The following is a 27,166-nucleotide window of genomic DNA, read 5'->3' as shown; positions in this document are numbered from 1 at the left end:
ACACCTCCAGTGAGCATTGAACCATTTTATTTTTCAACATCTCCACCTATGAGAGTTAAAATCTGTTCCAGTCTCAAGTCGTATAGGCTACCAGGTGCTTAATTAAGGTTTTACACTTGTCTAGAAAGTTGAGTGGAGGAACACATTTATTTCAATTCGTTTATGCTAATTATTCATTTTCGAAATTGCAGGGTTTGAAACAGTGACCGTGCGGTTTTCATATGACCCGTAGTCTGAGATTTCACCCGCCCCAAAACAGCAGTTCCCTGACCGGGAATCGAACCTGGGCCGCGGCGGTGAGAGCGACGAATCCTAACCACTAGACCATCAGGGACTACGTTGATACATATAGGACCGCCCAAGAGTTTACTGCTTAGTCGTTTGTACTTCATTCGATGTGATTTTGAAGGGTATGGAAATTGACGATACCAAACCATGGTGCAGGGGTACAGTGCTATTTTTTTTATAAGTGGGGGGTGGACCGAACATCCTTTAGGGGGGTCGTCGCCTCCTCTTGGGGGGTCCGGGGGCATGCTCCCCCGGGAAGATTTTTTTTTAAATATTGAAGTTCAAAGCATCAATCTGGTGCACTTTGAGAGCAACATTAACCCTACCTTAATAACACCTTAAAGCGGACAAAAGGCACTGGAGAACACTCATTAACACCCTTTAATGAAGCAAACTAATGCCTTAACTCACTCAAATAGTCGTTTACTTATTAAGGTGAAACGAATGTGCGTAGAGTTTTAAAGGATGCGGATAGTCTCACCTTGATTCTGGCGCATTGCTTATTGTTTTATAGATCTATTCTCATCCACCATCTTTGTTTGTGACGTAAAGAGTGTAACGGCCCGTCCACACAGCGGCGTGCGTTGACGCTTGCCGGCGGGCGTGTCTGACACTCGACCAACAACCAATCACATGAATCTCCCGCCCCTGACACACAAGCAGTGGTTTGATTGGCTAGAGCTTGTACTGGCATATGATTCGATTGGCTGACGCTTCTGCCGAGGCGTCAAAAGTTGAGCATTGCTCAACTTTTGCAGCGAGCCACGCCAGCAACGCTCCGCGTCGCTTCCCACGATGCAGTTCGGCTAAAAGTGACGTCACCCCTTTCAAAGTGAATGGGCAGAAGCGTTGGAAGCTTCAATGCACGCCGCTGTGTGGACAGGCCGTAAGAGTCACGTTTCTGAATCGGACACTCTGAGTGGATGCAGTCACAGCCAATCGGAGTCTGATTCAGAGGGTTGCCTGTCAGTTCTGTTGTTATGTGTACTGAAACGAGAGCCGGTATAATTCCACGCGTGAAAACAAAATAAAAATTGGAATACGTTATTTTAGTGTCTTAAAAGTAGACTGAGTTATGAAGGGATAACGTTACATCTTAGGATAATTTTTAGTCATGTTCTGTATACATACTAACATATAAGGGTATACTTAGTGTGGTTACTCCATGTTTACTAGCTATAACATTAACGTTACATCCCTCTTTTTCACTTCTTACTCAGTCAGCCAGAGTGCATATATCACCATTAGATTAACAAACCTGAAACATCATCCATTTCTTGACTGCTGGTGATGACATTGTTGTCAGCTGCTGATACTGCTGCTGCTGATACTGCTGCTGCTGCAGCTTGTGGCCTGCTTCGATGGCAATAACTTTCTAATATCCATAACTGTATATTGTGGTGACACGTTATTGGACATAATTCACCTTGCTTATTGTGTTGCCACACGGACCCTTTAGTGGGGAACACCTGTAGCTTTAGCTGCCATTCCTGCTAGCTCATCAGGCAGAGCAGTGCATGTGTTAACCTCTCTGAAAGGAATGGATAATAAAGATTGGAACTCCATTCTTAATACACCGCCTCCGACTCTCTTTTCACGGCACTACACTGGTGACCCTGACTTTTCCGAGAAAGTTTCCGGAAAATTAAAAAACATGGCTGAGCGCGATGTTTTCATAAAGCTGCCGGAATTCTGGGAGCACACCGCGGAGGCATGGTTCGCACACGTGGAGGCACATTTCGCCTGCCGACAGGTCCGTGACGGGGACCTAAAATACTACCATGTGGTAGCAGCGCTGGGGAGCTCCACGTCGTCCAGGTTGGTGGGATTCATCGCAGCCCCCCCACATCATGGCAAATATGAGGCGATTAAGGCCCTTCTCCTTAAGACATTTAGCTTATCTGCTAAGGAGAGGGCCCGCCAGATACTTGACATTCAAGGCCTAGGAGACAGCAAGCCATCCCAGCTAATGGAGAAAATGCTAAATCTGCTAGGGGGGGAAGATCCCCGTATTTTATTCACGGAGATTTTCCTGCGTCACTTGCCTCCCCGGGTACAGACGGTGCTGGCCAACACGCCTGTCACGGAGCCCCGTGCTTTGGCTGAGGAAGCGGATCGTTTTTTCCTGGCTACGCAACAGCCCGGGGCAGAGACGTTAGCCGCGACGCTCAGCGGCCCACCGGCAGTCAAGAAAGCGTGGCGGAGGCCGGACACGGCTGTGGCTAGCCGGCGTGGAGACGCCGGAGAGTGCGTTTACCACGCACGTTTCGGGACAAGGGCGAAGAGATGCATCGCTCCGTGCAGCTACAAACCCCCGGGAAACGGAGGGGCCGGCGCTCAGTAGTGGCTCTGAGCGTCGGCGGCACGTGCAGGCTCCTCTTCGTCAGCGACAGCGTTTCGGGGAGCCTGTTTCTGTGTGACACGGGCGCTCAACGGAGCGTAGTTCCAGCGTCGAGTGAAGACGTCGCCCGTGGGGGGCACGGACCGCGATTGACGACGGCTAACGGCAGTCCCATTCGCACGTACGGCGTGAGGCCTATGTGTTTGTGCATCGGAGGACAGCGTTTCAGCTGGGATTTTGTGACAGCGGACATTTCTTTTCCCCTCCTCGGAGCGGATTTTTTGTGTGCTCATGGACTCTTAGTGGACGTTAAGAATAGGCGTTTGGTTGATGCCTTAACGTTTTCTTCCCTCGTGTGCACACTTGGCAGCGCAGCGTACGACGGGCTGTCAGGCTCGCTGTCAGGTGCAGACACGTTTCTCAGACTGTTGGCCGAGTTTCCAGACCTGTCGCTACCCACCTTCTCTGCGCTTACCACTAAGCATGGCGTGGAACACCACGTCACTACCGGAGGGCCTCCTGTCTACGCCAGGGCCCGGCGGTTGAACCCTTCTAAGCTGGCTGTAACGAGGGCGGAGTTCGCAACCATGGAGCGCCTGGGCATTGTCCGCCGCTCCGACAGTCCTTGGGCTTCCCCCCTGCACGTCGTTCCCAAATCGAACGGCGGGTTCCGCCCGTGCGGGGATTACCGCCGACTCAACGACGCCACTACGCCTGACCGCTATCCGGTGCCGCACATTCAGGACTTTTCGGCGCATCTGGCCGGTACGGGGGTGTTTTCCAAGGTGGACCTGGTGCGTGGATACCACCAGGTGCCCATGCACCCCCTGGACATTCCCAAGACAGCAGTGATAACGCCTTTTGGACTTTTTGAGTTCCTGCGGATGCCTTTTGGACTCAAGAATGCCGCTCAGACGTTCCAGCGCCTGATGGATTCGGTGCTGCGGGACCTGCCGTTTGTGTTTGTTTACCTCGACGACATACTCGTCGCCAGCGCTTCAGTGCAGGAGCACCTGTCCCACCTCCGAGCCCTTTTCACACGGCTCAACGAACACGGATTAATCATCAATCCTGCAAAGTGCCAGTTCGGGGTGTCGGACATCGATTTCCTGGGGCACCGCGTCACCAAGGGCGGTGCGACACCTCTGCCAGCGAAGGTGGAGGCTGTTGCGGCGTTTCCTCGCCCGCTCACAGCCCGGTCGCTCCGTGAGTTTCTGGGGATGGTGACTTTCTACCACCGTTTCATCGCCCGGGCCGCACACATCATGCGGCCGCTGTATGAAGCGTTGAAAGGCAAGACCCCCGTCCAGGAGATCGACTGGACAGCAGAGGCGGACGGCGCTTTTGCTGAGGTCAAGACCGCGTTGGCTCAGGCGGCTTTGCTGGCACACCCATCATCTACGGCTCCCATCTCCATCACCACGGACGCGTCAGACTACGCGGTCGGCGCAGTGCACGAGCAGTGGGTGGAGGGCGCTTGGCAGCCGCTCGCCTTTTTCAGCCGCCAGCTGACGCCTAGAGAACGCAAATACAGCGCCTTTGACCGGGAGCTCCTCGGACTTTATTTGGCCGTGCGGCACTTCCGTTTCATGCTGGAAGGCCGTGAATTTACGGCGTTTGTCGACCACAAGCCGCTCACCTTTGCCATGTCAAAAGTGGCGGAGCCTTGGTCGGCACGTCAGCAGCGGCAGCTGTCCTACATATCGGAGTTCACTACGGACATTAAGCACGTGGCTGGCAAGTCGAACCTGGTTGCTGATTGCCTCTCCAGGGTCGTCATCGGTGCCGTCCAGTTGGGCCTGGACTATACTCGCATGGCGGCAGACCAGGTCACAGATCCCGGCGTCCAGGCCCTGAAGGTGGAGAGCGCGGGGCTGCGCTTGGAGGACGTGGTGTTCGGCGACGCGGGCATTACTCTCCTGTGTGACGTCTCTACGGGCCTGGCGCGGCCTGTCGTCCCTGCCAGCTGGAGGCGTCCTGTGTTCGAGGCTGTGCACGGCCTGTCACACCCCGGCGTTAAACCTTCGGTCCGTTTGGTAGCGGCGAAGTTCGTTTGGCAAGGACTGAAAAGGGACGTGAGGACTTGGGCCAGGGAGTGCGTGGCTTGTCAACGCGCTAAGGTGCACCGCCACACGAAGGCCCCGTTGGAACGTTTCCTGGTGCCTGAGAGGAGGTTTGATCACGTCAACATTGACCTGGTTGGTCCGTTGCCTTCCTCTCAGGGGTTTTCCTACCTCCTCACCATGGTGGACAGGACGACCCGTTGGCCGGAGGCGGTTCCGCTCGTTTCGACATCAGCCGCAGACGTTGCCCGGGCCTTCATTGCAACGTGGGTGTGTCGTTTTGGCACCCCGTCAGACATTTCCTCAGACAGGGGCTCTCAGTTCACGTCCGAGCTCTGGAACGCTGTGGCAGGCGGTTTGGGGGTTAAGCTGCACAGGACTACCGCTTACCACCCTCAGGCTAACGGTCTCTGCGAGCGCTTTCATCGCTCCATGAAGGCGGCCCTCAAGGCCGGCCTTACGGACGGTAACTGGGTCGACAAGCTGCCCTGGGTGATGCTGGGCCTGAGGACCGCACCTAAGGAAGATCTGCAGTGTTCTACAGCGGAGATGGTCTACGGTCAGCCGCTGAGAGTTCCGGGGGATTTCCTCCCAAATGCATCGGCTCCCTGGTCGGCGTCGGCCCAGCGGGCTTTCCTGCGTGACGCCGCTGAGGCCTTTGTTCCGATCCCTACTACTCAGCACGGTACTCAGGTGTCCCAGGTTCCCGCAGAGCTCCGCTCGGCGGAGCACGTGTTCATCCGGCACGATGCGCACAGAGGCCCCCTGCAGCCCCCTTATGATGGGCCTTGCCGGGTCTTGGAGCACGGGGACAAGCACCTGGTGGTCGACCTGGGTGGCAAGGCCGAGCACGTCTCGGTGGACCGGGTGAAGGCTGCTCACCTGGACTTGGACCAGCCTGTGGTGCTGGCTCGACCTCCGCGACGGGGCCGCCCCCCGGCCTCGTCCCCTGTCACGGATTTAAGACCTGTTGTTCCGGTCCCTCCCCTTCCGGGGGCCGCACAGGCGGGAGTCACTTTTCCGACTCCCGTGCTCAGGAGTCGTGGGGGTCGGCTTGTCGTTCCTCCCCGCCATGCTGATTTTGTTTATGTGTGAATTCTGGGGGGGCTTGTGTGGTGACACGTTATTGGACATAATTCACCTTGCTTATTGTGTTGCCACACGGACCCTTTAGTGGGGAACACCTGTAGCTTTAGCTGCCATTCCTGCTAGCTCATCAGGCAGAGCAGTGCATGTGTTAACCTCTCTGAAAGGAATGGATAATAAAGATTGGAACTCCATTCTTAATACACCGCCTCCGACTCTCTTTTCACGGCACTACAATATGCTATTAGCTTAAAACTCGTCAGGCACTAGGAAGGATCACTTCTTCTTCAGGGCAGGCTACGCAGTACGCAGACTAATGTCCCACAGTGGCTGCCTCTCTGGTGGACTCCGGTACTGCACATTACTCCCGAGACGTTTAAAAAAAAAAAAAAAAGGTTTTATTTAAAAATGTTTAAGTGAAACATCCGGGGCTTTTCAGAAAACATCCGGGGCTTGAGCCCAAGTAGCCACCCCCTAGCGCCGCCACTGATCTAGACACTTAATATTGATCCATTTTATTTTGTTTTCTCTTGTATTTTCTTCCCAACATCTTGAACTTTAAAGTTTGTTATCAATGGAAGTTAAATCAAGTTTTAAACAGATCCTCTTTCTTTTTTATTTTACTGATTAAGTAGGCTACAGACTATTATAAGATCCTATACTTTCTTTCTTACCGTGAAGTAGTGAAAAACAGATGAAAATAAACATCTTTACATCTGCCATCACGTCGGTGTCCCATCAACTTAAAGCCAAATGTCAGCGGTATAAACAAATTGTGTACCTTTCTTCTGATTGGCTTAACTCAACTCACAGTTTTTCCTTATGAAAGTATAACATGCTTGTTTTCTTTACATTGCATTACCATGTTAATCAGGTATGTGTTGTGGGATGTATGACATTGGTGAGATTGTATGGATATATTCCAATCATCTGTTTTGAAACTCTAGCTCATCACTCATATTCAGTCATTTATCTGAATATAAGAAGCAAACAAAAAAGGACACACACAAGGTGAAAGACCATGGCCGCTCCTTTATTACTGTTGAGATGTATGTTTTCAATGAAGCCGAACCTTTGAGACACATGTTAAGTTTGGAAGATACCTTGAGGTTAGAGTCTTTACTGTAAATCCAATAGTTTGTACGTGTATGCAAATCATTGTTGAAAGAGAAGAGTCAACAGGAAATTCAGAAACTCTCGGATATTTGTTTCAGAGGCAAGACCATTTTCAACAAAAGAAAATACATGACAAAACATTCAAATGTATTTTAAAAGGGGTACAAAATGTAAAAAGCTTCTTTCAAATGCTCTTCGAAGTACAAACTGACAAGGAATAACAGAAATCATGTTTTTTATCGACCAACAAAGCATGATAACAAATAATAGTTCAGAATCCCCCAAAATATGAAAAAAGCGAACTCAGAATATGTTTCATGATTTCACCCAGATTATGATCATGGTAACGAAGCTGACTGATATGAAGAGGATGTAGAGGCCGAACAGCAGGCGGTCTATGATGAATCCCACCTGGATCCACTCCTGCGAGGTCTGGCTTCCTTCCTGCTGCTGCTGCTGCACCTGGAGGCGGATGGCCTGGAGGTCCTTACCCAGGCTCCTCAGCTCCTGAAGGGCCTTGTCGTTATTCAGCTGTCCCTTCTGTTTTGGAGCCTCGCTGTCCGCTGCCACCACAGAGAAGACCTTCATTTCTGTTGCAGAGGAGATGAGGTGATGGAAACTGTGATTATTTATATGTGTTTTTCTGCATGCTGACTTCAAGAAATGTTTCACCTTACACCTTTTAAATTCTACCTTGTGTGGCAGGATTCTGGATGACTGTGTCCTCTAGATCTCTGGGCTTTGGAGGAAGCCTAACCAGGCGACCCAGGATTTGAAGAACCAAGACTCGGAGCCAGCGAGGGACTGGAGAGTAGTGAGCGGAGCCACACAGCAGGTTGGTGATGATGATAGTCTCCATTAGACTACTCATCATAAGAGCCAGACACAGCCCCAGGAACACATCTGGGATATTTATAATAAAATCCAAGTTAAGTCCAGGCAGGAAAATGCAAGATTAAGGCCATTGACATGACGTTTAATCACCTTTTATGTCTCGAAAACGTGCAAATGTGCCAGTGAACAGTTGCTGTTTACTCATTTGATCTCCACTTACACCCAATGGAACAATTTGGTTCTGGCTTCTACTTGCTCCACTATGTTCACCAACCAGTTGCTAACTGCAGCTGTTTGGTGCTAGTGTACAGTTGTTTTTCAGAGCTTTTACAGTAAAATATGATAATGACGAAAATAAAAAAATAAAAAACAAACAAAGAACCAAAAGATCCTACTTGCAAAAACCTAAACATGGACTGGGGAGCATTACCTTTACTCAGTTACCATAATACTGTAATAATTAACCCGTTTTTGAATTGTGTGTTCTTGCACAAGTAGAACATATTGACAACTGACTTATGAGAGGAATAGTGTTTCCAGTGGTGGGCAGCAGGTCGTTCATGATGAGCAGGAAGACAGTGTATCCCAGGATGAGGGTCATCTTGAACATGGAACGGTCCACAGTCTGAGGGGGCAGCAGGAAGCTGAAGAGGTCCACTGTGATGAGGAAGCAGCTGGGGATCAGCAGGTTCACCACATAGAGGGTGGCCCGGCGCCTCACTGTCACCTGTAGCAGTGTATACCACATTTCTCAAGTTCTCATTCATAACACTCCGTTCGATGTCTCACTATGGGATGCGCCTCAACGCCTATGCAAACAGAAGCATCAATCTCATTACGCCAATCCTGATTGGCTGGTGATCTTGACGTCAACGTCAGGGAATCCACCCACCCTTTAAGTAGCTTGCACTACGACGCAGCGTCATTCCAACACCTCTCTTCTCGCTTCAGAGCACATCTCGATTTATCAGTAACCGGGCTAGCTTAACGGTCCACAGACTGAACCCAAAGCTAACATTCGGTCGACGGGCGCTTGCCGGTTACTTTTTTGCTTTGCAAGAAGACTGAGCAATATTAACACACCAGTTAATATTGTAATCTGCCTCGCCGTTTCTTTCTGTCGAAATAACGGTAAGGTTTGATTTTTTCTTCAAGCTATTAACATACCTGTTGCTAGTTTGTTCTTCCCTCCACACCGACACCACGGTAAAGAGGACGTTCTCTTTTCTCTCTCACACCAGAGGAGACAGAGATAAAAAAAAAAGAAAAAAAAAGAAAAGTTATTAACACACCAGTTAATATTCTTTAAAGAATAAAATCTACACCGTCGCCTTTTTTCCTTTCGGACTAACGGCAAGGTTGGATTTTTTCTCAGTAACGTACCTGTTACTAGCGTGTCCACTCCACGCCGATACCCCGGCGATCGAAGATGGACCCTTCTCTCCCTCATACCAGAGGAGTCAGGGACTCGGAGACTCGGCTATGCGGCTGCGGGTTTAAGATTTCAGGCACAGACTCACACCAGGTCTGCTCGTCCTGCCTCGGGCTGGAACACGCCCGGGAGGCTATCGATAACCCCGGCTCGTGCGGGCATTGTACCCGCTTCACCATGAAGAGCCTCCGCCGACGGTTAGCGCGCCAAGCTAGCTTGTCGGGACAGGACCCCCTCATGTCCGCTGATTCGCCGGCCGGCAATCAAGACATGGTGGCGTCCGCCGCAGAGATTGAGCCCCGCGCTGTGTCAGACTGGGGCTCAACAACAGCGACAGCCGCTGAACCGGAGCCCCACGCCGCTTCAGGCTGGGACCCGATGGCGGCAAGAGCCGTGAGAGCGGAGCTGTGTCAAGCTGGGGCTCCCAATTGGACCTCACCATGGTTCCACCCGCGGAGGATGTCCTGGAGTTGGACTACATGGAGGACGAAGAGGATACCTCTGAGTTTCTCCTGTCTGACTCAGATGAGGACGGCATCTTCGTTTCATCGGCTAAGGCTGCAAAGCCGGGAGCGATGTCCGCTCCCCCGGGCGAGAGCACACCAGCTTCGCCCGTCCTAAGCATGGACTTGCAGGCCGTGTGTCAACGCAACACACTCTCACTCCCTAAGCGTCCTGGAGCGACGTTTGGTCAGTGTCCGTGGCGTCCAGTTGTGACGCTCCTTCAGCGTCATAAAGGGACGCAAATAGCTTTCAACTGATTGCTGATCAACTGATTGCAATGTATTCCCATCTGCGGCGGGATTTGACGCTCATGGAAGCACGGCATTCGTTTGTGTCGGCTGCCGTTAAAGGCAATGTGAGCGTCCATTCCCATTGGATAACGGAGAATTGTACACCCGGAAGTAAGTATTCCTCTTACTGTCGATTGATTTTCCAGTGATATCTGCACTACTCATCGACTAAAAAACACCAGATTATCCTTGTTAATTACACAACATTGATTGGTTTAAATTGTGTGCAATGCTTTTGTATTTTTCCCCTTCGATTCGGAGAAACAAATATTTTTTCGGAGTAAAGGATGGCAGAAGACACTACACTACCCAGAATCCCCAGCTATCGTTTGGACTACACCATGTGCTCTGTTTGACAAACCCCGTTTTTTTTCACCATTCATTCCAATGGCTGGCGTCTATGTCACGTGATCTTCAAATTTCTCCCTACAGAAAAAGAAAACATGGCCGATCTTCGTTTTATTCTCGTTGGAAAATGCCTATTTTAAAGTTAGTTTGGCCATTAAAATGCGTTTTGATGTCATTTGATGCGAGAAATATGAGTTGTTATTTCAGATTATGTGTGCAGTGGATGTACATGATCTTTAGTTTGCTAGTTATTACGAAGATTACTTCAGGAAATCACGACATTTTCATTGTTACCAAGGTGGTTTCTAGGGACGCTGCTATCGATATTATTTCTGTTATGTTGGGTAACTGTTTAATGGTGTTATCTATATTGCTACCCCCTTCCCCGTCAATGTATAGTGTTGGTCCACAGCGCAAACATATTAGTTTAACAAAATCCGCATCTAAAGATAGCCTACGTTATTCCAGTCTCACATCTCACAGCACATCGTCATTAACAAATACCGGAAACAGACCGAAAACATTTAAAAAAAACAAAAAAACAACTTTATTCCGAGTGTGCTTGCTTTTCTCTTTGAAAGTCATCACATAACGGCATTGTAATACACGGTTCGGCTGCATTAAATATTACATATCTGCCGTAGTTCTGTATTTATAGAGCCCTGATGAGAAGACTTCTAGACAAACATGAGGAACTGAAAACGTGACGTGGATCATAAATATATCAGCCATTAAACAACATCTTACATTTCTTTTCACACAATACGTCTCCTTGCAGTATCAACACTAATTCGGCTGACTTTTAAATTTGATCCAATTGGTAGATAGGCTGTATTTACACCATAAAGGTGCACAGCAGATATAAAGGGACACCTAGTGGTTAAAGCATGTTATTGAATTTCATTATTTTTATTATTAGATATTAATAAGATCCCTATAAAGTATATTCATTACTTGTTATTCTCTACTAATAGTTAATTAAAGACTATATATAATGACTATTTTGCACATCCCTTTCAAGATTTCAAGATTTTCTAAGGTTTATTGACATATCATATAGGCCTACACAACTATGATGTAGTTATGCATTGAATGAAAAACTTGGGTCGCAGGTTCCTCAATAGTGCATTACAAGACAACTATCAATATTTGTGCATACCTCCAGCAATGTTAACTATGTTGAAGCACTTATTTTAACTGATATTTTCACAATGTATTATACTCTTATAAGATGTATGTAGATATTTCATCTCCGGCCTTGTCAGGTATTGAACAATCAATAAATAAAGAACACAGAATTGTTAAATATAAAACACAGAATTTGTGTGATTATACTAAATGATTTACAAATAAAAACCACTGCATATTTACAACTATTACACATGCTGATGTAATGCAAATGTTCCAACTTGGGATCAATAAAGTATATCTTATCTTAAGCTGATCGATGGCTACTGCCATATTTGCAAAATTTGCTCTGAACCTTGACAAGTGCATGTTTCAGGCTTATCAATTAATGTAATGTAATGTTATCAATTAACAACAGGGGTCACAAACATAAGACCAGCTGTTAAATAAAGCTCTTCTGACCTGAGCTGGCATGTGTGTATATATATTAATGCTGCCCATTATGGGCACAAGCAATTTTCACCCATTTATTAATTATATGTTTTAAATTCAAATCCAGTTTTGGACAGTCTGCCGTGGTTCCATCCCATTTCAGTGCTGTTCGAGAATCGGCATAACCCTCGGAGCACACTCTCCAATCACAGAGCTTGAGGACTATCACGGGGTTTGTCAAACAGAGCACATGGTGTAGTCCAAACGATAGCTGGGGATTCTGAGTAGTGTAGTGTCTTCTGCCATCCTTTACTCAGAAAAAATATTTGTTTCTCCGAATCGAAGGGGAAAAATACAAAAGCATTGCACACAATTTAAACCAATCAATGTTGTGTAATTAACAAGGATAATCTGGTGTTTTTTAGTCGATGAGTAGTGCAGATATCACTGTAAAATCAATCGACAGTAAGGGGAATACTTACTTCCGGGTGTACAATTCTCCATTATCCAATGGGAATGGACGCTCACATTGCCTTTAAGGGCAGCCGACACAAACGAATGCCGTGCTTCCATGAGCGTCAAATCCCGCCGCAGATGGGAATACATTGAAATCAGTTGAAAGCTATTTGCGTCCCTTTATGACGCTGAAGGAGCCTAGGAGCGTCACAACTGGACGCCACGGACACTGACCAAACGTCGCTCCTGGACGCTTAGGGAGTGAGAGTGTGTTGGTCAACGCGCTGCGTCCAGGCTGGACATCCCATGGCCTGAAGTGGCCAAGGAGACCTCCAGATCTCGCTACGAGGGGAAGAACTTGCCCCAAGCAGCGAGGATGAAGAGGCAGTTCCTTCCAGTCTTTCCGGAGATGCTGGACGAGGTGTCGGTCTCGTGGAGAGACCGTCCCTTTAGCAACAAGGCCCCAATCCAGGGTGCCTCCTCCCTGGACTGTGACAGTATGGAGAGGCTCGGCCTGCTCCGCATGCCCCCCATGGAACCGCTGGTGGCAGCCCACCTCCAACCGAGGCAGGCTTCGACACCGAGCATGAACCCCATGCTACCGGCAAAGGCAGACCGGTTCCAGTCAGCGATGACCGAACGGGCCTATAAAGCCGCAGCTTTGTCCGCCAGGGCTCTCAACGTCTCCTCGCTGCTGACCGCCTACCAGGCGGAGCTCTGCAAAGACATGTCGAGCAAACCTGAGCCTGCCGTGTGGGACGAGATCGCAGCGATCACGGACATTTGCCTCCGTGTGCAGCGCTGTGCAGTCCAAGCCACAGGCAAAGCACTGGGAATAATGGTGGTACAGGAGAGAGCCAGTTGGCTCAACCTGACCAACCTTCCAGACCGGGAAAAAGAGGATGTTCTGGACATGCCTATTGTTCCCGAGGGCATATTTGGCTCCGCTCTAGCTTCAATGCAGCTGAGATGCGAGTCAAAAAGGAAGGGAGACGAGGCTCTCCAGCTCTGTCTCCCCCGAAGGGTCCAGCCGCCACCTTCAATGGTCCCGCGTCAGGCCTTCACTCAAGCTGTCTCACGTCCTGCCCGGTTCATAATACCGAAGCAGCAGAGACCGCAGCCCGTCCCGGGTCCCCAGCCCAGGCACGAGGCAAGAGGGAGCTGGCCAAGAAAATATCCGGTTCCGGCAGCTGCCGCTCAGGCGCAGCCGACCCAGGTTTTCAGCCACCAGGCGAGGAAGAGGAAGCGGGCGGCCTGACAGCCTCCTCTCCTCGATGAAGGAGCTGGAAGTTCCCTGTTCCCCAGCTCCAGAGCACGTTCCAGTGTTGGATGCTCATGTGTTTTCGGGGTGCCACCATGCCCCCATCTTCCCGCCGCCTCGAGTGATGCCAGAACGTCATCCTCAAGTTCGCGCCATCAGGGAAATGGACTTAACATCAAAGACAGCAAGTTCCGCTGCCTGTTTAAGTCACACAAACACATGTCATCATTGTTGTTTCAAAATAAATAATTTTCCACTGTCGTTTCCAGGCTTGAAGCCAAGGCGCAGTCAATAAAAATGAAAATAAAAACAATAAAAACAATAAACAGTCTGTCGTCTGCCCCTCTTTTGAGAGCGGCTACGGCCTCTCTCAAAAGGCGGACAGTAGACGGGATTGTGAAGGCACCACCGCCACGCGCATGCGCAGTGTCGGTGGTACCACCGTGTTCAGACACTAAAGGGCCCCATAATACAACAAATAGAGACACTGAGGGCAGACGACAGAGCTGTGACATCTCCGCTCGCTTTGAGAAGCAAAAAGTGGAGGATGCTCACAGATTCTGCTTGGGCTTTCAAGACAGTAACACGGGGCTACAGGCTCCAATTCGCTGTCACCCCCCCTCACTTCTCGGGCATTCTCTATTCACAGGCCCGGGGAGAGTCGGCCCATATTCTAGAGCAAGAGATTTTCTCGCTAAAAGAAGGCTATAGCTAATGTTTGCATTCACTCCGCAAAAGGTGAGCAGTGTTAATGGCGGCAAATAATTGTACACATTATTATGTTAAAAACGTCCAAACATTCCATTTATTTAATTAATGGGTTAGTTTAAATGTTTATTTACCCATTTGTGTATGTTTGGGAGTGAGATGTTTATGTTTTGTCTGTTCATTTGGTTATTGTATTGGTTAGCATGTAGCTAATGCGCTAATGTTTGCATTCACTCCGCAAAAGGTGTGTCAGAAGAGCTGCCATTGTGAAGAATCAATCGCTACTCAGCGTCTCCACCGCAATCCGATCTGCTGTGTCCTGTTTTCCACCCCTCTGCATAACATCCCATCACCAATAACAAACACAACGCAGAGTCCCATGGTGTTCAGAGAGGCTACGGGACATTTGGGTTATATATCGATAATACCCGCCGAACAGAGTCAGAGCGGCTTTTATTCCAAGTATTTCCTCGTTCCCAAACGGGGAGGGAACGGAATTCGGCCTATACTAGATTTGAGAGCTCTGAACAAATATCTCAAAAGATACAAATTCAGAATGCTCACTCACACATCTCTGTTGCGTCTCGTGCGCCAAAACGACTGGTTCACATCAGTCGACCGGAAAGATGCGTATTTCCACATCCCAGTATATTACCCACACAGGAAATATCTGAGGTTCGCCTTTCAGGGTGTCTGTTACGAGTACAGAGTACTTCCCTTCGGTCTGTCTCTCAGCCCGCGAGTGTTTGCACGGTGTACGGAAGCCGCGATAGCCCCGTTAAGACAACAGGGTATTAGCCTGGCAACTTATCTGGACGATTGGCTCCTTCTCGCACAGTCGGAGCAAGAGGCTATTACGCATACTAATGTCCTCGTAAAACACCTGCTCGACCTGGGTTTCGTAATAAACACAGAAAAGAGCATGTTGTCTCCAGCCCAGACTGTACTCTTCCTGGGCCTACGCCTGAATTCGGTGCCCTTTACAGCCCGCTTGTCAGATTGGACCCCGCGCGTCATGGCGCGCGGAGAGTGATGTTCACTATGAAATGCGCCTATATACGAAGGCCGACCTGTGAGGGGTCTCTGGAGCAGAGACCTCCAACGGTCACACATAAATTATCTGGAGCTTTTAGCGGTGTTCCTCACCCTGAAACGCTTTCTGCCTTTTCTCAGAGGACATCATGTCCTCGTGAGGACAGACAACACGACCACAATATCGTATATAAACCGCCAAGGGGGTTTGCGTTCTCTCCAGTTACACATGCTGGCACGCAAACTGATCTTATGGAGCTGCGGACGTCTCCTCTCTCTGAGAGCGACGCACGTACCAGGAGTGATGAACCTCAGGGCGGATCTGCTGTCCAGAGGTGCACCACTATATGCAGACTGGACTCTACATCCAATGATTGTGAGTCAGCTGTGGGTGCGTTACGGCCAAGCCGCGGTAGATCTGTTCGCATCAAAAGAAAATACTCAATGTCAGCTGTTCTTTTCAATGCGCGATTTAAACGCACCGTTAGGCATGGACGCGCTCGCGCACGTTTGGCCTCCGGTCCTTCTGTACGCGTTCCCACCCCTGGCTCTGATACCCCCAACTCTGGCCAGAGTGAGGGAACAACGCCACACACTTATCCTGATAGCTCCGCACTGGCCTGCAATGTACTGGCTGGCGGAGATATATCAGCTGCTGTGCGGGCAGCCGTGGCAGCTCCCACTACGCAGGGACATACTGTCTCAGGCGGGGGGGACGATCTTTCACCCACACCCAGAGCGCTTGGCACTATGGGCCTGGCCCGTGAGTGGTGCAATCTGAATACAGTGGGGCTCCCTCAGAAGGTGATAAACACTATTCAGAGTGCAAGAGCTTCCTCCACCAGGTCTCTCTATGACTGAAAGTGGAGGGTGTTTGAGGAGTGGTGCCTTCAAAAAGGACACATCTCTTTTCAATGTCCTGTCGGGGTGATTTTATCATTTCTACAGTACTTAATTGATAAACACAGAGCTTTCTCTACGATCAAAGTGTACCTGGCTGCTATTGCTGCATGCCATGTGGGCTTTGAGGGAAAGACGGCTAGCCAACATCCTTTGGTCTGCCCTTTTATGAAAGGGGCTCGCAGGCTCCTCCCTGTTTCCAGGTCACTGGTGCCCTTATGGGACTTGGCAGTGGTTTTAGATGGGCTCACTCGACCTCCATTTGAACCCCTGGAAGAAGCTGACATGAAACACCTGTCACTGAAGACAGTGCTGTTACTGGCTCTGGCATCTGCCAAGCGAGTCAGTGACATTCATGCGCTCTCTGTACATCCTTCATGCACTCAGTTTGCCCCGGGCAAACGAGAGTGTTGCTGAAGCCCAACCCTGCCTTTATAACTAAGGTGGTTGGCTCATGTACCCCCATTGACATTGTGGCATTTCCTCCGCTGCTGTGTTCCTCTGAGGAATTTGCTGTGCCCAGTCCGTGCTTTACGCATCTATATGGACAGGTCAAAAGAGTTTCGTTGTAATGACCAACTCTTTATATCCTGGGCTAACCCTCAGAAGGGCAAGCCCGTTACCAGGCAACGGCTCTCCCACTGGATTGTGGAAGCGATTGCTCTGGCTTATACGAGTCAGGGTTTGCAGGCACCAACGGGCCTGCGTGCTCATTCTACTCGTGGACTGGTTACATCCTGGGCTTTGTTCAAGGGTGTTTCCATCCAAGACATTTGTGCAGCAGCGAGCTGGTCCTCGCCGCTCACTTTTGTCCGCTTTTACAGGCTAGATGTCTCTGCTCCAAGTGTGGCCCGCGCAGTGCTGGGTCCCGTGTTGAGACAGAGTTCTACCTGTTAAGTTCTGGTTGTTTTGGTGATTTTCGAGATAAGCATGTCTAGCAATACGGGAGTTTCAATATCCCATAGTTGTTGTGGAAATAATTATCATAAGACGCCAATTAGTAACATACAGGACAAACCTCGATGTCTGTTTACCTTCTTTAAGGACACAGGCGGCTTAGCCAATAATGTTATTGTTCCCATTCTGTGACCGGTCAATACTGGGATACAGATGGTCTGTGTTGTGGGTACACTGGGACACTTCCTTCTCTGTATTTGTGGACTCCAAGGTAACATCTTCGAGGTCATAGGTGTCCGAGGCAAGTAGCTCAGTGTTCCCACACTGTTTAGGCTATCTTCTCAAATATGTTGTTTTACTCTCTGCGAAACCAGTTAGATGGGCTGGCAAGAGAGAGGCTCTCCAGAATTGACGTGGCAACTCTACCGTGAAGTCAGAACCTCTGACTCTTGGACTTGTGATGTGAATCCTCCGGCCGTTAACTCCAAATAAACCATCATGTGTTTGACATCAAAGCTACTGCTCTTCCCGTGTCTCCTTCCTGAGTCGGTGACTCCCACTGCATAGCTACACAGAAGTTTCCTCTACAATAGTGAGACATCGAACGGAGTGTTATGAATGAGAACTATAGGTTACTTATACGTAACCCCAGTTCTGAGAGTAACATGAAGTGAGATGTCTCACCAGACGGCCCTTCTTGCTAAGGCGAAGCGAGAAGAGGTGCTTATTTTGAATGACGCTGCGTCGTAGCGCAAGCTACTTATAGGGGGTGAATTCCCTGACGCTGACGTCAAGATCACCAGCCAATCAGGATTGGCGTAATGAGATTGATGCTTCTGTTTGCATACGCGTTGAGGCGCATCCCATAGTGAGACATCTCACTTCATGGTACTCTGAGAACTGGGGTTACGTAAGTAACCTATAGTTATATAACAGTACAGCTGTAATCAACTGCTAAATTCAATTATATGACATTAAATCTCAGTTAAAGTTTTCTACATTTTAACAGCATACAAATAGGATAAAACTCACATTTGTAGCATTTGGATACAGTATAATGGTTTGGTTTAACATACTGACTACTGCATATGTTCATATTACTGTGTATGATAATGGTACATGCATACATCCATATGCTGTGGTGCATTCATGTTTCATCATTTTTTTACCCTTAAGCTTAACATTATTTGTATATATCATAAGGTATTTGGTGACTAAAAGAGTCTAGACTTTTCAACTATTACATCTTACTCTTAGCTTTCATGCTGTGTAAATAAGATAAAGCATTACAATAAGGTGAAAGTCAACAGTATGTTCTTACAAAGAAGCGAATCTCTTGGTACAATTCGTCATCCCCAGCTGGTTGAGTGATCGTCTGCACTGTGAGACCAATGAGTTCCCACTCACCCATGGTTGTCATCACTTTTTTTGATTGGTTTAAAATATCCTCTACAGAGGTAAAGATGTCCATCTGCAGAACAGCCTCTGAGTGGAAAAAATGATTGAGTCAATGCTTTTGTGAGACCTTATACATACTGTATATGATGTCAATAATAACTAAATATCTTTACTTACTACGGTGTAAATAAGAGTTGAAGCTTAAACTGCAGTTCTGGACGTCAAATGGAAACGTGTAGATGTCGAGTCTGCAGGAGCTGATCACTCTGATCGGATGTGAATCCAGCACGAAGCCATTTGAATACAGGTAACTGTAGGGCACGAATGGAGCTGAATTCTTCTCCATACTGCAGTACAGGAAAAGACAAAAGCCAGTAAATATCAACGGTAATATCTACCTTCTGTGTACGAATACAAAATGCTTAAATATATACTCCAAACAAAAACAAAAAATATAAATACAGCTTTTAGTGAATTAGTCAATCCACAGCTAATGCTGCTCTTACAATTCATTGATGACCACGTCTGGTACCCAGAGCAGTTTCCTTGGAATTGTAATCGCTGAAGAACCACACTGTTCTGGGTCCCACTCGACAAATTCATTTCTCCATCTCTGCAACACAAATCACGCTGATACAACATCTAAAAACCTGGTACAACTAGTTAGGTCTGTAATTGGAAATATTACAGCTTTTTAAGATGTTACCAGCTGGTGACATTTTAAAATATCTTGTACTCCCATTGAAACAACATTAATAAAGAGCAGTATTATTTGTTGGTGTAATTGGACAATAATAGGTTAGAGTATTTGTTTTTGGTAGTTTAAGTCCTGTAGTATCTAGTGGTCTGTTGCTTGATAAATAAGGATGTTTATTGTAGAATACTTACCATATCTTGCCAGATATACGTTTTAAGAACTTGAGCCTTTTCATCCTGAAGAAGAACAAACAATCCGTCATACAGTATTTATGGTCTGAAAATGAAGTGAGGCCAGGTTTATAGTGTCCCTTACCAAGCCCAAAATGCCAAACAGGACAAAGCCAATGCTGACATTGGTGGGAGTTGAAATATTCATGGTAGGTCGAATTTCGTTTAGCTTGAAGACCGGTTGGAGAGCCTCCAGCAGGGAAGGTGTGTCGGGTCGAGAGCAGTTCTGCATGATGGAACTACACGGAGCTACGGAAAGAAAGAAATCTGTCATTATGATTATCAAATCACATTAACTGCACGTACTAGTAGCAAGTAAAGGCATTTCCCAAACGTATTAATGATTCAAATATAAAAAATAAATGGTATAGTTTCTTGATGAACCCATTATTAGGGGAGGAGCTGTACTTACCATGCATGAGCACAGAGATGAAGATGAATAGAACCTTAGAAGGCTTGACTTTCAGCGGGCAGCGCTAAAAACATTAACATTGGGTCAAAAGCCGTTGTTAGTTTGAGTGATGTGCTTGTGGTTTAGGCTATTTTGTTTCACATTTTAGGTGAAAAATACAGACTTGAACAGACTCTAGAAAAGTGAAAATGAAATATGTATAATTGTGTTTGTAAGTGTGGGTGCACTTTAAGAAGCCACGTGAATTTGTTTAAAATGTGGCATGTCTGAAAGCTCTGAATCCCAACAGTAGGAAACCCTCCGAAAATATCCAGATTCAAATAACTATATTTATTTTGAGTATCAAGGTTGTCAACATGAGAAAACAATGAACATGTTTCAGTTTGATTTACATTTAAATGTGATCAACAGCACACCAGGGTTATGTTTGGGCAAATAATCTTACCCTCCTGCTCACACATAATAAATAAAATATATTTACCTACTAAGAAATAATAGATAAGAATACAAAACTAGTGAAAAAAGTGAAACCATGTTTTTTATGTAGTTTGAATACAACATTCACTATATTGCAGAAATGATGGCCGTGCATACTAGTCTCAGACAGCAAAGCTTCCAACCCTAACCCTAACCCTAACCCTAACCCTAACCCTAACCCTAACCTCATCCAAAACCTTCAGCATGTGAGCCATCAGTGCCTGACCTATCACTGCAGCTATGTTCAAAGTCTTGTGATTGGATGTCCATAGTAATAGAATATAGGATGCAATACTGGCATTACAATTAATGAATAAATAGGAAAACAATTTGAACATGCTTATTATGTTTGAAATAAATGTCAATTGCAAGCTGAATGCATTTTTTTTTCAAGTAATTTTATTTCTTTCACAAGGATTACCAATGATTTTAGAATGGCACAATGAATGCAATTATATGAATGAAATATAACGAATGCAGATACAACCGCTTAAAATGCTAAGAACTACTATATAAATGTGATAAAGTAAATATAATATCCAGTCGTGATGGTTTGACCATAGGTTATGAGTAAAAGTAAGATAATAGATTAAGAATATGTTTAAATATATTGTTACCAAACAAAACAATACAATTATCAAAGTGATTATTACTCGACAACTGTTTCAGTCATGAATGTTGCCCATTTCAACAGACAGCCATTGTCTATGGGCTGTATGAGTTCCCCCAGATTATGATGATGGTAACGAAGCTGACTGATACGAAGAGGATGTAGAGGCCGAACAGCAGGCGGTCTATGATGAAACCCACCTGGATCCACTCCTGCGAGCTCTGGCTTCCTTCCTGCTGCTGCACCTGGAGGCGGATGGCCTGGAGGTCCCTACCCAGGCTCCTGAGCTCCTGAAGGGCCTTGTCCTCCAGCGCTGGCCCCTTCTCCTCTGGAGGCCCGTCAGCTTTCTGCTGTGTTGCCTCAGCGTAGGGTCTCATGCCTAGTTTTGAAAGAAACAATTATGAAATTCACTTCTTCTAAGTGGTGTGTGTGTATAAACAACATCCATCTTAATTACTCTGTACTAGTCATTTTCTGAAATGTACATATGTACATTGCCTTTTTATGCTGCTGCAACGCAAACATGTCCCAAATTGGGATCAATAAAGTGCTTCTGATCTAATCTTATCTAAATCTTAAAAGCCTATATTTCGTACAGAATGTACTCTTTTCTTTAGTCTTCTGAGGCAGGCAAACCAGACGGCCCAGAATTTCCAGAACAAACACTCGGACCCAGCGAGGGACGGGAGAGAAGTTGGCCGAGCCACACAGCAGGTTGGTGATGAGGACAGTCTCCAGCAGACTGGTCACCATCAGAGCCAGGCAGAGGGAGAAGAACACATCTGGCAGAGAGAGGCAGGAAACAGGTTGGCACTCACTCAATACCAGAGATGGCAGAAGTACACACATCCTTTACTCAAGTAGAAGTACAGTGTTTAAAAATACTCTGGTAAAAGTAGAAGTACTGACTAAACTTCTTTACTCAAGTAAAAGAAAAGAAGTATGGACTTCGAAATGTACTTAAGTAAAAAGTATCCATAACTACCAACTGTTTTAAAGAGTAACTGACCTCACTTTATATTAATAGAACAATCATGTCATTGTTAGCTAATGAATGTTTCGATTCTGAACAAAATGACAACGTTTTCATTGGTCCCTTTTCTTTAGAGAAGACCAGGAAATGATGATGGATACACGGATCGTGTTAAAATCAATAGGCATGCAATGAATCGAAATAACAATGATCACGCCACCAAACGCAGATTAAAACTAAAGTAACGAGCCTGTTTTGAAAATGTAAGAAGTAAAAGTAAAAAGTCGTCAGAAAAATAAGTAGTGGAGTGAAGTAAAAATGTACTTAAGTACAGTAACAAAGTATTTGTACTCCACTACTTCCCACCTCTGCTCAATACTGTTTAACAGGTGGACAGCTGTTTATACTTTGTATACTTGTACTTTGTGCAGCTCCACTAAATTGGAACAGTCTGCAAACATGTTTAAAACTGAGCACTTTGGTTCCCCTGCATCATTTTAAAACTCGGCTGGGTGACATGCTGTTTGATACTCATGGTACCTGTCACTGTAAATAGAGTTTGTAAACTGTACCCTGTACATTATGTTGTATGTCATCCTTATTGTTGTTCTGTTGTTTTTATGTTACATGTGTAACTAATGTCCTGCAGGTCACCCTTGAAAAAGAGATCTTTTGATCTCAAGGGGCTTTCACCTGGTTAAATAAAGGCTACAAACAAACAATACTGGTCAAACATTAATATTTTAACAGGGTTCAGTCAATACAATGAACACTGACTTATGAGAGGAATGGTGTTTCCGGTGATAGGCAGTAGGTCGTTCATGATGAGCAGGAAGACAGTGTATCCCAGGATGAGGGTCATCTTGAAGGAGGAACGGTCCACAGTCTGGGGGGGCAGCAGGAAGCTGAAGAGGTCCACTGTGATGAGGAAGCAGCTGGGGATCAGCAGGTTCACCACATACAGGGTGGCTCGACGCCTCACTCTGACCTGCAGATAGAAGAAACAAAACCTTTGGAACCATTTCCATGCACTTTTAACATTTCTCTGAGCTTTTACATTATTTTTCTGTCGTAACACAGTCCCCATACAGTATAATAACTGCAGCTACACAATGAATGATTTTAATGGGCCTTATATAAGGTGTGTTTGACAAATGAAAACATTACAGGACAAAATGATGAAGCAAAGTAAAACATTTTTAAACATGCTTGCTTCAAAACCAAATATACACCTTTAAAATCTGAGACTGGAATTTAATTCAAGGCCAGGTTGTGAAAATGACACACACTTACATGAAATACAAGCTCATCAATGTAATTCCCCTCGATATCTCTGTCACTGTGATGGGTGGTGATATCCAGCAGCTCCCACTCTCCCATGGTGGTCATCCAGCTTTTGGAGAGCTTGGTGATGTTTTCTGCATCCCTATCCAGGACAATCATTATGTCCTTAGCTGGGGAGAGAATACATCACAAATATATATAATCCTGTAAAGTTAAGGCCACACAACATACATTACATACATATATAAATGTATAGTTTCTCCAAAGTAAATGTGGGTCTACTCTAGATTCTTTACATTTCATTGATGATTTTTATCAGTTAAGAAACACAAATGTGTACTTATAAAAAAGCAAATGTGTTGTGAAGATGATGTTTGAACGTTCAACATTTAATTTGCTTATAATAGGGCTAAAAACTATTTACTGCCTCTTATTTACATATGCATTTACATGTCTGGCATTCAACCTGGCATACAGAGTTATTTTAGGAAAGGAAATTAGACCTTTGGTGAAGTGACTTACCCAGGTGGATGTAGGAGTTGAAAGTCATAGTGCAGTTCTGTATATCGAAGGGAAAAGTGTAGATATCGAGGTTACAGGAACTGACCACTCTGATTGGTGAGGCATCGTGCACCCTACCATCGCTGTACAGGTACACATACGGCACAAAGGGGGCTGTGTTTTCATCCATACTGCAAGACAGGAACAAGCAGAGCAGTTACGAGTCAAATGTCTGCAAAACAAGAGCATTGCACCTTATATTTCTGAATTAAAATGGGTGTGCCCTTATCCCTAAAACCCACGAGAAGACAACATTTTAAAGTATTTCGTGTTAAGCATTTATCTGACCACACAACAATCTGTCAACTAGTTCTGGGAGATCTTTTTTTCACCACGATGAATGAACACATGCAGCCCTGCTGATGGAAATACCCCCTAGCACGCACCAAATGACTAAACAAATATAATCCTTAAATAAAATGCACTATTTATGGCTTTTGAGCAGTGTTTGATAAAAGCTAAAGTTCCCAATTGTTTTGCGAAATTATTTGCTTGTCTGTAAAGGATGCATATATACTGTATACCCACAATTCATTGATGACAATATCTGGCACCCAAAACTTTTTCCTGGGAAGAGAAATCTTATCGGAGCCACATTGCTTTGGATCCCAGCGGACAAACTCGTTCATCCACCACTAAATAAAAAAAGCGGTGTCAGTGCACAGATCTTGTATAATGTATGGTACATTCACATAATTCACTAAAATATCCCATCATTATCCAGTCATTAATGATTAAGACGTAATGATGGATAATTGGAATACGTACAAAATGCTGCCAAAGGTAGGTAAGCAAGAGTTGACCCTTTTCATCCTGGAAGACAAGAAGAGATGGTTTAAGACAGAAGGTGTTGCTGTTTTAAGATATTTCTTTGGGACCATTTCAATCCGAAAAGAAGTCTCAGTGGAGCCCAGAAAGAAGCGGTTTAAATCAGATTTGGTTGAAGAAAGAAGCAGTATAACAGAGGATGTTGTTTTTCTGGTGATTTATCAATACTAAATATACTGTATAATATACAATTATACATTCATAAAGCTCCTACTGGTATACAAATAACTTTGAAGTGATTTGCCTATACCATGCAACTGAAGAGTTTAATTCTAAGACAAAAGCCACATTCAGATTTTAAATGATCCTTTACTGAGAGCTGAAACATACCACTCCTAGTATCCCATACATGATGAAGGATATGTTGACGTTGGTGCGGGTGGTCAAGTTCATGACAGGTCGTATGGCGCTCAGGTTAAAGATTGGAGCCAGAGCCTCCAGCAGGGCGGGCTGGCTCGGTTCAGAGCAGTTTATCTGGATAGCACTGTCCGCAGCTGAGAAGAAGATTAAAAAAGGAAAAGCTCTATAAAAAAAGTTTTTGGACTTTATAGATCTGCATGTCACTGGAATAATGTGTAAGAAGATTGCCTGAGCTTTAATTCACAATAATCACTGGGAATTCAATGGACTTTCTTTAAGAATATTAATAAAAAGTATAAAGGAATTGAAATCTTCCTGCATTTGGCAGACAACATTGCATACATACAACATAGTATAATTGTGCATGCAGTACACATGAACCTGCATTTAATCATTCCTTTGTGTTATTTGTTTTTAGATTTATTTTATGTAAGCAGGCCTATTACTTAAAATGGTGCTTTCCAAAAAAGCTCTTACCTGGTATCAGAATGAGAAACATGACCACAGTGGCCATGACTGATGGTGGGAGACCCTAGAATATAAAAACAACAATTACATTAATTTGTCAATGTAAGTAACTAAAAGCACTAATTATAGATTTATATCAGATTTAACCAAATGCTGTATTTAACCTTAGAAAATAACACAGAAAACATACACAACATGTAAGGTTAGGAGATACTTTACCTTCAGTGTAGCCCCCTTAGGTGTCATGATGTCAAGAGTTGAATATTTATCTTTCTACAGTTGTCAGAGGAAACACTTTTTACCGTATCACATGCCTGGAAATCACAGAATAATTATCACACTGCTCTATGAGAACATTTGCTTTATTTGTCAATTGCATGAACAGGAGAGTCATATATAACTGTGAATAACCATTGTCAGAAAGCAAAGGCATACCCACCACTCACCACCGGAAAACTCACTTCAGCAAGACTAAATTCAGCGTTGGTGTCCAAGATATACAAACTGCCAAAGTAAACCAAGCGTGATGTGGACAAACCCCTGGCAAATGATGTGGGAAATGCAAGGCGGCTACTTTCCATGAAGGTGGTTTCATATAAAACAAAGATAAACCACCGTTTATGTTTTGTACCACACGGTGTGACTTGAGGACGGTGAAGACTGACCACAGCGGCATCAGCGTCACACATGCTGGTTGTACGCAAATAAAGAGTGGAGGGCCTTTGAGAAACATGTGTCCTCTGGTGTCCTGCATGACAAACTATTTACATTTTTCATTACAGTATGTTGTCAGGTTGCAAACCAACCTTTCTTCTTTTTATTTTTTTCATCACATTTTTTATTTATTTAAGCAGAAACACAGAAAAACATGGTACAAAACACATACATACCACGGGGAAAAAAACAACCTTTCTTTATATTGCTCTACAGAATGTGATTTAAAAGATTTTTTTTATTGTAACTAAATTGCTTCGAAATGTATAACATCCTTGAGGCTTTTTACCAACACCAGGCAGTATTCTTCTTTGATTAATCTTGTGTTAATGAAGTGTGAGGAAATGTGCTGTGTTATAGATAAAGTGCATCACTCACTTCGTGTTTGACACAGACACTTTACGACTGATACCATGCATAAAAAAGGACCTATTTTTTTTTTCTTCCAGACCATACAAAATGTCCCTTTTCTATTTAATTTTTTTTTTTAACCCATAAGGACCCACCGTGACACAGGTGTTACATGACATTTAAATGTTCTGGAAAGTTCCATCTATAGTTTTATCCTTGTTTTTATCGCATGAAGTCTATCAGTGACACACCCTGAACAGTCTGGTGAGTCATGGGCCAGGTCATGTGATTTCGTGTTCCCATAACAACATGTCCAAGATGTGCCAGACTAACACATGTGACGGAACTAACCACATTTCAAAAGCTTTTGTTGTTGTTGCTAAAGGTACAATTCAAGCCATTTAAGAATTAAAATGCTTACATAACATGTCCTTTATTAGATTTAACCTTTTGTGGAAACATTTCTTGATTAAATTAATATGAAACAAATGAGATAAATATCGCTGTGACACTGATGTCACATCTGGACTTTAACTCTAAACTTTCACAGTAAACCTGGAGTGACAAATATGCACAATCAGAAATATTATTATGATCTGCTCAGTTAATGTAGCTGATTCAATCATGGTATTTTTAGTTAATATATTCTTTATTCTTCAATGTTCAAACTAATTTAAACAAAAAATC

At 45.3% G+C, this 27,166-nt stretch overlaps 2 protein-coding genes across 2 annotated transcripts; both read right to left on the bottom strand.

Annotated features, from left to right (window-relative positions):
- Nucleotides 1–7,209: 7,209 nt before the first annotated feature.
- Nucleotides 7,210–20,545, bottom strand: LOC117559709 (5-hydroxytryptamine receptor 3C-like). The gene is made up of 10 exons (XM_034236387.1): nt 20,516–20,545; nt 19,854–19,917; nt 19,527–19,690; nt 19,403–19,447; nt 19,021–19,127; nt 18,692–18,861; nt 18,438–18,601; nt 8,245–8,455; nt 7,588–7,797; nt 7,210–7,484 (listed from the first exon to the last, which is right to left on the bottom strand). Exons 1-10 carry the CDS (start codon nt 20,543–20,545, stop codon nt 7,210–7,212), a joined length of 1,440 nt encoding a protein of 479 aa, XP_034092278.1.
- A 490-nt stretch (nt 20,546–21,035) lies between these two features.
- On the bottom strand, nt 21,036–25,660 carry LOC117559708 (5-hydroxytryptamine receptor 3E-like). Its single transcript, XM_034236386.1, has 9 exons — nt 25,634–25,660; nt 25,424–25,478; nt 24,917–25,080; nt 24,287–24,393; nt 23,720–23,889; nt 23,207–23,367; nt 22,691–22,901; nt 21,546–21,722; nt 21,036–21,319 (listed from the first exon to the last, which is right to left on the bottom strand). Exons 1-9 carry the CDS (start codon nt 25,658–25,660, stop codon nt 21,036–21,038), a joined length of 1,356 nt encoding a protein of 451 aa, XP_034092277.1.
- Between the last annotated feature and the right edge of the window lie 1,506 nt (nt 25,661–27,166).

The sequence above is a fragment of the Gymnodraco acuticeps genome, unplaced genomic scaffold (assembly GCF_902827175.1).
Source record: "Gymnodraco acuticeps unplaced genomic scaffold, fGymAcu1.1, whole genome shotgun sequence".
Taxonomy (NCBI): Eukaryota; Metazoa; Chordata; class Actinopteri; order Perciformes; family Bathydraconidae; genus Gymnodraco; species Gymnodraco acuticeps.
The sequence above is the reverse complement of the archived record's forward strand: the minus strand, read 5'-3'. Positions and strand labels throughout refer to the sequence as shown.

Excerpts from the sequence above, each read along its gene's own strand:
- LOC117559709 (XM_034236387.1), bottom strand. The coding sequence starts at position 20,545 with ATGGCTCACATGCTGAAGGTTTTGGATGAG. Across the intron at positions 19,918-20,515 it reads TGCTGAAGGTTTTGGATGAG|CGCTGCCCGCTGAAAGTCAA; the intron begins GTTAGGGTTAGG and ends TAATGTTTTTAG. Across the intron at positions 18,602-18,691 it reads CAACTCTTATTTACACCGTA|AGGCTGTTCTGCAGATGGAC; the intron begins GTAAGTAAAGAT and ends TTTTCCACTCAG.
- LOC117559708 (XM_034236386.1), bottom strand. The coding sequence starts at position 25,660 with ATGACACCTAAGGGGGCTACACTGAAG. Across the intron at positions 25,081-25,423 it reads GTTTCTCATTCTGATACCAG|CTGCGGACAGTGCTATCCAG; the intron begins GTAAGAGCTTTT and ends TCTTCTTCTCAG. Across the intron at positions 23,890-24,286 it reads GATATTGTCATCAATGAATT|TATGGATGAAAACACAGCCC; the intron begins GTGGGTATACAG and ends CCTGTCTTGCAG.